At 46.9% G+C, this 13,915-nt stretch overlaps 1 protein-coding gene across 2 annotated transcripts in view; it reads left to right on the top strand.

The window, feature by feature from the left end:
* The window catches only part of SLC6A7 (solute carrier family 6 member 7), a 186,660-nt gene that overhangs the window by 60,280 nt on the left and 112,465 nt on the right, over positions 1-13,915 (top strand). For both annotated transcript variants that reach the window (XM_068278419.1, XM_068278420.1), the window contains exons 3-5: positions 2,959-3,090; positions 6,406-6,640; positions 6,811-6,949. In XM_068278419.1, coding sequence (XP_068134520.1) covers positions 2,959-3,090; positions 6,406-6,640; positions 6,811-6,949 — 506 coding nt within the window. The remainder of the gene's footprint in view (positions 1-2,958; positions 3,091-6,405; positions 6,641-6,810; positions 6,950-13,915) is intronic.

Below are 13,915 nucleotides of genomic sequence, written 5' to 3'. Positions count from 1 at the left end.
ATATACTGTCTGGGACATATACCCCTGCCTACATATACTGTCTGGGACATATACCCCTGCCTACATATACTGTCTGGGACATATACCCCTGCCTACATATACTGGGACATATACCCCTGCCTACATATACCCCTGCCTACATATACTGTCTGGGACATATACCCCTGCCTACATATACTGGGACATATACCCCTGCCTACATATACTGGGACATATACCCCTGCCTACATATACTGGGACATATACCCCTGCCTACATATACTGTCTGGGACATATACCCCTGCCTACATATACTGTCTGGGACATATACCCCTGCCTACATATACTGTCTGGGACATATACCCCTGCCTACATATACTGGGACATATACCCCTGCCTACGTATACCCCTGCCTACATATACTGTCTGGGACATATACCCCTGCCTACATATACTGGGACATATACCCCTGCCTACATATACTGGGACATATACCCCTGCCTACATATACTGGGACATATACCCCTGCCTACATATACTGGGACATATACACCTGCCTACATATACTGGGACATATACCCCTTGCCTACATATACTGGGACATATACCCCTGCCTACATATACTGGGACATATACCCCCGCCTACATATACTGGGACATATACCCCTGGCTACATATACTGGGACATATACCCCTGCCTACATATACTGGGACATATCCCCCTGGCTACATATACTGGGACATATACCCCCTGCCTACATATACTGGGACATATACCCTTGCCTACATATACTGGGCACATATACCCCTGGCTACCTGTTCTGGGGACATCTCTACCCCTGGCTACCAGTTCTGGGGACATCTATACCGCTGGCCACCTATTCTGGGGACACCTATAGACCTGGGGCTACCTATTTTTGGGGAACCACTGCTGTCAGATTGAGTGTATTTTGGGGAACTGCTGCCAGGTGAGAGGTGTCTACATATTAAGGGGGCATTCTGCCTATTTATGTGAAAAGCTGTCTATTTATGTGCCTCATGACTGCTGAATTTGTCTTGTTGCGGGCCTCATGGTTACTGACTTTGTCTTGTTGGGGGCCTCATGATTTGTTGGGGGCCTCAAGATTGCTGAATTTGTATTGTTGGGGGCCTCATGATTGCTGAATTTGTCTTGTTGGGGGCCTCATGATTGCTGAATTTGTCTTGTTGGGGGCCTCATGATTGCTGAGTTGGTCATGTTGGGGGCCTCATGATTGCTGAATTTGTCTTGATGGGGGGGGGCCTCATGATTGCTGAATTTGTCTTGTTGGGGGTCACATGATTGCTAACTGCGAGACTATGGAAAAAGCTGAATCATCATCATATGAGACAATAGCATTAAACCTACTTTTTCTGCTTTTTAAAACAGAAAATGAAACTGGGAGGTTCTAAAAAAAATGAATAATTTTTTTCAGGAGTACGATGGATGAAATTGTTTATCTTCACAGTTTATTTTCAACTTAATTTTCCATAATGTTCATGTATGAGTTAAAACGTTTGTATTTAGTTTAAATTGCTGTTGGCACTTTGTGATAGTAAAGTGACTTTGCAGTTTGGACACTCGACCTACGCGCGCCACACAACACCAGCCCAAATTTTTAACTCCGCACTTTTTGCCCCCCCCCCTGGAAAATTTTCTGCGGACGCCCATGTACACAGCCTGAATAGGAACGACACTAAAACAGAAAAAATGCATTCAAATTGACTTTACCTCTATGTACAGGCAGGTCTTGAACTGATCGGTAAATGATGTGCTAACATGACCTCTAATTTCCATGAGAATAGCTATTTTGGGTAAAATTAATGCAAATTACCTCATGAATTACCTCAATTTACTTCATGAGGTAAAACATGACTTAAAACCTACCAGAATTGCTAAATGTCATTACCTCATGAGGTAAATTACTTCACATGAGGTCATTTGATAACCCTCCCAGAATTTAGGCCGTTGTGTCTACACAGTAAGGGTGGGTAAAAGAGTGGAATATTGTACCACCGGAAGTGGTTATGGCAAATGCTATATCTGCTTTTCCAAGGGGCTTGGATGGGTTCCTTGCCTAGAAGGACAGTCATGGCTGTAATTGCTAGGCTTGCTACAATGATACTTTTATCCAGTCAGGGAGAAGATTCTACCCTTGTGGCTTTTTCCTTCCCCCGGATGAAGGTACAAAATGACTGAAGACGTTGAGCTTGATGGACATATGTCTTTTCATCCTAGATAACTGAGGAATAATCTGTCTGATAACTTCCTCCCTTGAGACGTCTGTGCCTGAAGAGTCTGAGAGTCCAGAATTGTTACAGGAACAGCAGAAATCTGAATGATTTGCTAACTTAATAAGCACATTAGTAGTACATGCCACATTACTGTTGTTCGGTTACACCAACCAGAGGTGTCCTTCCAGGTGACTAACAAGAAATTACCTGCCTGGCTAACTCAGCCCATCCTGCTACCCCTCTGTGCCTTTTTTGTTTGTTGATGTATTGATTGACCAATATGCTGAGGATTATGGGAGTTTTATACAAAGCATGTTTGTATTCTGTATTTCTTGCTTATTAAACAATCTTAGTCTACACAGTTCTGAAAATGAATACTTTTACAAGATGATAATCAAATAATTTCTTCACTAACCAGCAAAGTTATCAAGTGAAGATTCAGAGAAGAAGAACTTTGCCTCCCGGTGACTCTATATAACAGTGTTTTTTTTTTGTTTTTGTTTTTTTTCTTCTCAAATGCAATGTTGAATTTTATACCATTTAAAGCACAGCGGAAGATATAACTATAGTAGAACGATAAACATAGCTTTTTAAATGTATCAATTTGGGTTTTTTGGAGATGTGAATATTGGCCGGATATTGTGGGGCATCGGAGTATCAGTATAATATTTGATAAGTGATACTGTATATTATCATAACCTATTGACATAATACATATACTTCCAGGGGCTTTCCTCATTCCATACTTCATCATGTTGGCCATCTGTGGAATCCCCCTGTTCTTCATGGAGCTGTCTCTGGGGCAGTTCTCCAGCCTGGGGCCGCTAGCTGTGTGGAAGATAAGTCCCATGTTTAAAGGTAAGTCATGATCTCAAAACATATCACGTTTCTGTTGCTATAGGTAAATCCAAATGTCATATGGTTTTCCAATGGGCTACAGTATATATATATATTTACCTTTTAGTGACCATTATGGTTGTTGGGGGGGTCAGAAAACTAATACATTCAACACAGGATCACTACAGTTTTGCATAATCAAGGTTTAAGGCCTTGTTCACATTAGGAATCGCCAGCGCAAACGCTCAGGAAATAGTGCAGGAGCCGTGTTTGTAATTGGATAGAAAGCTCATCGCTCATGTGAGGGGGGTGGAAGGGGGATGGGGAGGAGGGGGGTGGAAGGGGGATGGGGAGGAAGGGGATGGGGAGGGGGAGGGGGATGGGGAGGGGGGTGGCTACAAACGCTCAGGAAATAGTGCAGGAGCCGTGTTTGTGATTGGATAGAAAGCTCATCGCTCATGTGAGGGGGGAGGAGGGGGATGGGGAGGGGGATGGGGAGGGGGGGTGGCTACAAACGCTCAGGAAATAGTGCAGGAGCCGTGTTTGTGATTGGATAGAAAGCTCATCGCTCATGTGAGGGGGGAGGAGGGGGATGGGGAGGGGGATGGGGAGGGGGGGTGGCTACAAACGCTCAGGAAATAGTGCAGGAGCCGTGTTTGTGATTGGATAGAAAGCTCATCGCTCATGTGAGGGGGGTGGAAGGGGGATGGGGAGGAGGGGGATGTGGAGGAGGGGTGGCTACAAACGCTCAGGAAATAGTGCAGGAGCCGTGTTTGTGATTGGAAAGAAAGCTCATCGCTCATGTGAGGGGGGAGGAGGGGGATGGGGAGGGGGATGGGGAGGAGGCGGATGTGGAGGGGGGGTGGCTACAAACGCTCAGGAAATAGTGCAGGAGCCGTGTTTGTGATTGGAAAGAAAGCTCATCGCTCATGTGAGGGGGGAGGAGGGGGATGGGGAGGGGGATGGGGAGGAGGCGGATGTGGAGGGGGGGTGGCTACAAACGCTCAGGAAATAGTGCAGGAGCCGTGTTTGTGATTGGAAAGAAAGCTCATCGCTCATGTGAGGGGGGAGGAGGGGGATGGGGAGGGGGATGTGGAGGGGGGGTGGCTACAAACGCTCAGGAAATAGTGCAGGAGCCGTGTTTGTGATTGGATAGAAAGCTCATCGCTCATGTGAGAATACTTACATGTAAAATCATTGCTCAAGCACTCTTAAAAACTGCCAGCGCTTAAAAAGAAACGAAAGTGTGATTGCGCGTGAAAATTTGTGATTGCGTGCGAAAACACTTGCTATGAGTTATCACGGTTTACTGAATCACGTCCATAGTGTGAACGAGCCATCCGTGTGATATTCTTGTCAAGTAGGAAACCACTTTTTATTTTGTAATACATTTTTATTGCAAATCTTTTTTGTTTATCAAAAAAATTAACATGCAACATCTATCAATATCTATCAAAATCTATCAATATCTATCAATATCTATCAAAAGTCGGCAGTAATCATACAATAAGGGCTCGTTCACTTTAGAGGCATTTTTTGGATTTTTTAAGCGCAGGTGATTTTCAAAAATCGCCCAGAAAGCGTGTGTGCGATGATTCTCTATGGGAGCGTTCACGTCTGAGCGGATTGTTTCCGATCCGCTCAGAGAAGCGTTGCATGGGGCATCTTCAGGGCGATTTTGCCTCAATGGAAGGTATAGGGAAAACGCAAAATGCTTCTAAAAGCACTTTACCTAGCGATTTCCCAGCGCTTTTAAGAATAAATACATTGGGCTTGATTCACAACGCCGTGATAACTGTTATTATGGCTTTGCACGTGTTTTAGTGCGTTTTCACATGAAAAAACGGTTATCGCGCACAAAAATTCACGCTTGCGCGAGTGTTAACATTCGCGCGATAATGCGAATTTATGGCGCAAACGCGGAACGTGCGAAAAATGAATTTTTGCGCGCGATAACCGTTTTCACGCAAAGCACTTTTCACAGCGTGATATCAGTTATATCACTGCTTTGTGAATCAAGCCCAATGTATTTATTATTTTCTGGTTCAAAAAGTTCACTTTATGACTAACGTCAGGAAGTGAAAAAATACAATCGCTCTGTAAAAGCGCTTAGAAAAGCGCTTTTACAAAAAAATGAAGCGCATGGAAATCGCCAGAAATCGCCAAAAAGCGTCAAATAACAGCCAACATGAACGCCAACGCGATTGAAACACAATGTGAACGAGGCCTAATAGCCGTTATAACTTGCAAATGCTACCTTCCATTATTTAGGTTCTTAAAGTAAATGTGTAGACACCTGAAATAAAATTATATACTCACCTATGGAGAGGCTCTGGATCTCATCAAGTATTCCCGCTTCTCTCTCAGTGCTCTCAGCCTTCTGATGTTCCCCTGTGAAGGTCTTTGCCTTGGAGAGTCTTCTGAAGGTTTCGGAGGCGCTCATATCTTCAAGGGCTTCCGAAGATAGGCGGGTCCGTACAGCACATGGGCATGTGTGTGCTTAGGCATGCGCAGTATTCAGCTGCCTGCCTTCTCAGAGACATGAGTGCTTCTGAGGCCTTCCGAGGACTCCAGAAAGCATATGTTGGTCAAATAACTTCAATGTGGGGAGTCCACCGCTTTGCCACAGGTAGGTACTCACTACCTACCTGTGGAAAAGCATCAAAGCATTGACCATCATGGTCAATGCGATGCAAATAATAATACAGAGTTGGTGCAGAATTAGAAAAGGGACCAAACAAATGAAGCTGCCATGGCACATGAGAAAGGAGAGGACACCTATCCCTGACTATGTAGAGAGAAGGATCTGGAGACCATAGAGTTTTCCCATTCTTCTCTCTGTCCTGTCATTCCTGCACCGTTCCCCAGCACTGCCAGGCTGAATACCGCTAGGACTCCTCCTGCTGGATTTAGAAATACTCATACGTCCGGTTCCGTCAATGAGTGGCTCCATACTACGTACACAGGAGTCCCGTCTCACGCATGTGCAGTACAGATCCGCCTGTGTTCAGAGGTACTGGGGATGTGAGTACCTCCAAAGCCTGCTGAGAGGTACTAAAGAAACAGCCGGGCGTGTAAATGCAACGGGGGGGGGGGGGGGGGGGTAGAGAGGGACTGATAGTAAGAGAGAGGATTGGGAAGGCTCTATGGGTTCCAAGGCATCTCCTCTCTATAGTTGGGTATCTAGCCTAAAGCAGGATTCCTCACTTTAGGTTCACCTGAAGAATCTATGCAGAACAAACAATCAGTTTATAGCTCCTGTATATGCCTAATATATGTCATTATTATAGGACTGTTTTTCGAGCCTATTTACTATTCTTGCCCTATGCTCCTCAGGTGTTGGGATGGGCATGCTTCTCATTGTGGCCCTGGTAGCCATCTACTACAACATGATCATAGCCTACGTCTTATTCTACCTCTTCGCCTCCCTGACCAGCAACTTGCCCTGGAAGCATTGTGGCAACTGGTGGAATACGGAGCTCTGCCTGGACCACCACGTGGCACGGGCCAGCAATTCTGCCATGCCAATCAACCTCACCCTCACCGTCAGCCCCAGCGAGGAGTACTGGAGGTAAGTGTGGGCACCTCCTGGGTTCTGCATTAGTAGCATGGTTAAGCAGAACGCTGTAGGAGGACAAAGTCTAGAATGTTGGGTGGAAGATGATGGTAAAAGCCACCGATGACTATCAATAATATCTGATTGTTCATTTTATATTGTGATTTCTATGGTCAATACTGAAGTCGCTACGTTCTTCACATACAAGGGAGTTCTGGAATTGGGGATCCGGGACAGATCCGGTGGAACCTGTGTCTGTGTCTTCTGCTGGCCTGGATCATCGTCTATCTATGCATTCTGAAAGGAGTGAAGTCCTCAGGAAAGGTAGGAACTATACTAATATTCTGCAAAATGTAACTGTCCGGCACAAAATCAAAAATCAATCTATATTTTTATCTGGTAAACAAGTAATAGGGATGCTAACCAGGCAATCCAAAAACTAAAATCACTGTTACTTTTCTTGTTGATAAATGATCATTCCCCAGTTTACATGACTCTTATTTGGTAAACACAAAATTTGGTACACAAAAAGGAAGTTGCAGGGCATGCTGGGTTGTCCTTTTTTGCTTCTGTACTTCCCCCCAGACTTAACTAATGCAGCCTGATTGGCTGAAGCCTCTTTCCCTCCTGTCTTCCCCTCCCACACCTCTGTTCCTCTCTGATTGTCCAGTATTTCCCATGCTGAGACAATGCACTGTCTATAGTGAAGGCCAGGCAATGCATACACAATCAGACAGAGGAGAGTAAGGGAGGAAATGACATCAGGATTGGCTTCAAAATAGCCACAGTTAAAATGGGAAATGCTAAGAAGGATTTTCTCTATTTTTACTGTAGAAAAGCAAAAGTTTGCTTTCTTGAAACAGAAAGAATTTGCGATAATTCAGGTTGGAGTGAGCTTGAGATGTCTCCCAGTGCATCACTGCTGAATATATGCAAATTAACCATTCTACCCTTAGAAGCTAAACACACCTCCAGAACCGCTGGAATGCAATGATGTGTCAGCTTGTTAATATGTACAGAGCCATAATAATCCAACATGCATAGACTGTTTTGGATTGTTTGATCCTCACTTTTACTGTAGAAAAATCACTAAAATCAAAATGTGGACAGTGCAATACATACAGTATGTTATGTAAGTAGAGAATTGGTGTTTTCTTGGAGATCTGGGGCATAAAATAAACATAACCACGTCTCTACCTGGCATTTAATAATCCTGTGACTTTTTTCATACGTTCCAGGGCGCTTGGTAAAAGCATGTGTTTTTTATGCATATGCGTGTCTGCATTTGGAATGCATTCATTTTGCATTTGTGGTTTTGTGTGTGTTTTTTACGAATCTGCCTTTTCAACAAGAGAAAACAGGAAAGAAGAAATACATCAGTAGATCTATATACATAAAAACACATGTTAAATGCATAAAAAACAAAAACCAATCACGTTGCCATAAAAACCATTGTATGCAATGCACATGAATTTGTGAAAAGAAAGCAGAATGCCGTCTGTTTACTTTAAAGTGTACGAAAGGGAAAACAGAAACGTGAATCCTATGCAATCCTATGCAAATTATTGTGCGGCCCAATTACTATAATGTGCAAAATCACGCAGATTTCCGCTATGCGGCGAAAGGGACGTGAACCAAATGAGTGCGCTGCCTGAGATCTGTTTTCCCATTCCCTGTGCAGTCGCTGCCATGGGCGTCCGCAGAAAATTTTCCAGGGGGGGGCAAAAAGTGCGGAGTTAAAAATTTGGGCTGGTGTACGCGCGCCAAAAAATGGAGCTACGTCATGCGGCGCACGTAGCGCGCCGCGCCGAAAAATGGGTGTGGTCATGAACCAGAATGTGGGTGTGGTCGTGGGTGGAGACAAGTTTACATGAACTAAGCAATGGTGGGACATTAGATTAGGACAGTGGTGGCGAACCTTTTGGAGGTCGAGTGTCCAAACTGCAAAGTCACTTTACTATCACAAAGTGCCAACAGCAATTTAAACTAAATACAAACGTTTTAACTCATACATGAACATTATGGAAAATTAAGTTGAAAATAAACTGTGAAGATAAACAATTTCATCCATCCTACTCCTGAAAAAAATTATTCATTTTTTTTAGAACCTCCCAGTTTCATTTTCTGTTTTAAAAAGCAGAAAAAGTAGGTTTAATGCTATTGTCTCATATGATGATGATTCAGCTTTTTCCATAGTCTCGCAGTTAGCAATCATGTGACCCTCAACAAGACAAATTCAGCAATCATGAGGCCCCCAACATGAACAACTCAGCAATCATGAGGCCCCCAACAAGACAAATTCAGCAATCATGAGGCCCCCAACAAGACAAATTCAGCAATCATGAGGCCCCCAACAAGACAAATTCAGCAATCTTGAGGCCCCCAACAAATCATGAGGCCCCCAACAAGACAAATTCAGTAACCATGAGGCCCGCAACAAGACAAATTCAGCAGTCATGGGGCACATAAATAGACAGCTTTTGACATAAATAGGCAGAATGCCCCCTTAATATGTAGACACCTCTCACCTGGCAGCAGTTCCCCAAAATACACTCAATCTGACAGCAGTGGTTCCCCAAAAATAGGTAGCCCCAGGTCTATAGGTGTCCCCAGAATAGGTGGCCAGCGGTATAGATGTCCCCAGAACTGGTAGCCAGGGGTAGAGATGTCCCCAGAACAGGTAGCCAGGGGTATATGTGCCCAGTATATGTAGGCAAGGGTATATGTCCCAGTATATGTAGGCAGGGGTATATGTCCCAGTATATGTAGGCAGGGGTATATGTCCCAGTATATGTAGGCAGGGGTATATGTCCCAGACAGTATATGTAGGCAGGGGTATATGTAGGCAGGGGTATATGTCCCAGTATATGTAGGCAGGGGTATATGTCCCAGACAGTATATGTAGGCAGGGGTATATGTCCCAGACAGTATATGTAGGCAGGGGTATATGTCCCAGACCGTATATGTAGGCAGGGGTATATGTCCCAGACCGTATATGTAGGCAGGGGTATATGTCCCAGTATATGTAGGCAGGGGTATATGTCCCGGTATATGTAGCCAGGGGGATATGTCCCCAGAAAATGTGGCCATGTGTGCAGGAGGAGGGGAGCAGCGGAGAGAAGTGGGAGAGCTATGGGCACTCACCTTAGGGGGCTCTCCCTCCCTCTCTCGCTCTCCCCTCCGGAGTCCGGAATGAAGTGTGCAGCGGCTGGCAGCGGTGGGCGGAACTTACCTCCTCTCGTCGCACGCGCCGGATGGATTAGCCGCTACTCTGGCCTGATCCAGACCAGAGTGCGGCACCAGAACTTCCGGCGCAGGAGCGAGAGGAGGTAAGTTCCGCCCACCGCTGCCAGCCGCTGCACACTTCATTCCGGAGGGGACAGCGAGGGAGAGAGAGACCCCTAAGGTGAGGGAAGGGGGGGGAGACGTCCGCCCTTCCCCACTGTGCCCATAGCGCTCTCTCTCTTCTCTGCGTGTTCCCCTCCTGCTGGCTGCACGGGCACGCGGCCAGGGGGGGGCAGCGGGCGGCCAGGCTCGGGCAGATGCCCGGTTTTGCCATATGTGCGGACGCCCATGGTCGCTGCGGAGGTCAGATCAGGACAGATTGTTTATATACAGACAGAGCAGGAATAGCTGTGTTATAACCTGGTGACATTTACAAAGGTCTGTGTGGCGGTTACGTTATTCTTCTGCTGCGTTGGCAGTCACAGCGCAGCCATTTATACGAGATCCCGCAGTGCTGGGATTCAGTTGCTTTCCGTTCTGAGCCTGGCGCTGTGAGCTCACATTGTATTGTGCAGACCTAATTAACTCGCCCCCTGCAGCATGTGTAGGGTAATATGCCATACTGCGCTCTCATTTATGCCCAACATTCACTCCTTAAAGGGAACCTGAACTGAGTAAAATTATTTAAAATAAACACATGATGTAGCTGCAAATGAATATTACATACTAACCTCACCATCAGTTCCTCTCAGAAGCTCACCATTTTCTTCTGACAATGATCCCTTCCAGTTCTGACAACATTTTATCAGAACTGAAATATACCGGTTGCTGTCAGTTATATATCAGCAGCTGTCAGTTACAACTGAATGTGCAAGGAATTGTCCATGTTTCCCTATGGCTCAAGTGGGTGATAATACAGTTTAACAGTGTGCTGACCAGGAAGCAGTTATGGTGTAATTGCCATTTTCAAAATGGAGGTCGGAGAATTCCATTGATCACAGTGGACAAATGGGATGTAGGAGAGGAGAAAGAGATTGAGGAGTAGACTACACAGGAGGTAAGTATGACCTGTTTATGGTTATTCTGACTTTTCCTTTTCAGTTCAGGTTCTCTTTAATCACTTCCTGTGTAATCTACATCCAGGCCTGGATTTACATCACAGGAGCCTATAGGCACAGATGTCCTGGCACCCTAGACTCCGCCCTCCATGCATGCAGGCCCAGATTTACATCACAGGAGCCTATAGGCACAGATGTCCTGGCACCCTAGACTCCGCCCTCCATGCATGCAGGCCCGGATTTACCTCACAGGAGCCTATAGGCACAGATGTCCTGGCACCCTAGACTCCACCCTCCATGCATGCAGGCCTGGATTTACCTCACAGGAGCCTATAGGCACAGATGTCCTGGCACCCTAGACTCCGCCCTCCATGCATGCAGGCCCAGATTTACATCACAGGAGCCTATAGGCACAGATATCCTGGCACCCTAGACTCCGCCCTCCATGCATGCAGGCCAGGATTTACATCACAGGAGCCTATAGGCACAGATGTCCTGGCACCCTAGACTCCGCCCTCCATGCATGCAGGCCCGGATTTACATCACAGGAGCCTATAGGCACAGATGTCCTGGCACCCTAGACTCCGCCCTCCATGCATGCAGGCCCGGATACATCACAGGAGCCTACAGGCACAGATGTCCTGGCACCCTAGACTCCGCCCTCCATGCATGCAGGCCAGGATTTACATCACAGGAGCCTATAGGCACAGATATCCTGGCACCCTAGACTCCGCCCTCCATGCATGCAGGCCAGGATTTACATCACAGGAGCCTATAGGCACAGATGTCCTGGCACCCTAGACTCCGCCCTCCATGCATGCAGGCCCGGATTTACATCACAGGAGCCTATAGGCACAGATGTCCTGGCACCTTAGACTCCGCCCTCCATGCATGTAGGCCAGGATTTACATCACAGGAGCCTATAGGCACAGATGTCCTGGCACCCTAGACTCCACACTCCATGCATGCAGGCCCAGCTTTACATCACAGGAGCCTATAGGCACAGATGTCCTGGCACCCTAAACTCCGCCCTCTATGCATGCAGGCCTGGATTTACATCACAGCAGCCTATAGACACAGATGTCCCGGCACCCTAGACTCCTCCCTCCATACATGCGGGCCCGGATTTACATCACAGGAGCCTATAGGCACAGATGTCCTGGCACCCTAGACTCCGCCCTCCATGCATGCAGGCCCGGATTTGCATCACAGGAGCCTATAGGCACAGACGTCCTGGCACCCTAGACTCCGCCCTCCATGCATGCAGGCCCAGATTTACATCACAGGAGCCTATAGGCACAGATGTCCTGGCACCCTAGACTCCTCCCTCCATACATGCAGGCCTGGATTTGCATCACAGGAGCCTATAGGCACAGACGTCCTGGCACCCTAGACTCCGCCCTCCATGCATGCAGGCCCAGATTTACATCACAGGAGCCTCTAGGCACAGATGTCCTGGCACCCTAGACTCCGCCCTCCATGCATGCAGGCCAGGATTTACATCACAGGAGCCTATAAGCACAGATATCCTGGCACCCTACACTCCGCCCTCCATGCATGCAGGCCCGGATTTACATCACAGGAGCCTATAGGTACAGATGTCCTGGCACCCTAGTCTCCGCCCTCTATGCATGCAGGCCCGGATTTACATCACAGGAGCCTATAGGCACAGATGTCCTGGCACCCTAGACTCCGCCCCTCCATGCATGCAGGCCCAGATTTACATCACAGGAGCCTATTAGGCACAGATGTCCCGGCACCCTAGACTCCGCCCCTCCATTAACCTACAAACCCCCACAAAACCGCACTGCAAGTGTGCTGGCTGGCCCAGCTTTCACCTCTCCCTTACTTCCCTTGCCCATCATAGGTAGCTACAGGTGTCCCTAGTATTAGGTAGCCAGAAGCACCCTCAGTATTAGGTAGCTAGAGGTGCCCCCAGCTGAAGGGATACCTGATCAGTGGAATGCTGCGAGCCGGGTGAGTAACCTCTGAACTCATAGGGAAGGAGGGAGGCACTAGGGGAGAGGAGTGAGTGCTACCTTTGTATAACCAGTCGCCTGTAGGCACATGCCTACAGTGCCTTATGGTATATGCTGCCCTGTCTTCATCTCAGAATATATTCTGCACCCCCTCCCCCCCCTTCCTTATACATGAAGCTTCAATAATGATACATGTCCTGATCAATATATATTGCAATCATCCTCCATAGTGCTGTGCATACAGTATCATTCAAAACTAACAATAGTGCGGAGCATAGGTGAGTAGATGAACACACAGCACTATCAGCACATCCAGTAATAATACATACATCGGTCATGTGTGAGATATCACCTGTATTGCTGCATGTTCATTTCACAAAGTACAGCAAACTCAGGAAACACTGCCAGGAGGGCTTTAGCCTTAGGGTATTAGGTTGCAGACATTAGAGAAGGAGACAAAGGGATTGAGGGAGTAAGCTTACAATGCAAACGTGTCAGAAAAGGTCTCCAGGCTTGGAGAATGACAGACAGGATGTAGTAGAGAGTTCCAAAGGAGAGGTGATGCTCCTGAGAAGTCCTGGATGCCTGAGATGATGTCCAAGCTGCATAAGAGGGTTCCATGAGAAGAGTGAAGGTTCCAGGCAGGAACCTAGATGCCCTAGATGCCCTCATCTAGAATCACTTTCTTTATCTGCATTTACAGGACTTCTCCTGAGCTTCTCCCCTCCTCTGGAATACTATTTCAAAACACATGGGTCACTTGAAATCTTTACACTCACCCCCGAATTCTCACCTCTTCAACGAGGTTAAATTTAAACTTATTCTGCCCCAAAGACCAACTTTCTTGTGGCTCCCCTTCCATGTACAGCAGCTTCCCTCCCATTCCATGTGCAGCCCCCTCTTCCATGTATAGCAGCTTCCCTCCCATTCCATGTGCGGCCCCCTCTTCCATGTATAGCAGCTTCCCTCACATTCCATGTGCAGCCCCCTCTTCCATGTACAGCAGCCCTCCCATTCCTTGTGTGGCT

This window comes from Hyperolius riggenbachi, chromosome 3, assembly GCF_040937935.1.
Source record: "Hyperolius riggenbachi isolate aHypRig1 chromosome 3, aHypRig1.pri, whole genome shotgun sequence".
NCBI classification, from domain to species: Eukaryota; Metazoa; Chordata; class Amphibia; order Anura; family Hyperoliidae; genus Hyperolius; species Hyperolius riggenbachi.
This window is presented reverse-complemented; position numbering and strand designations above follow the sequence as displayed.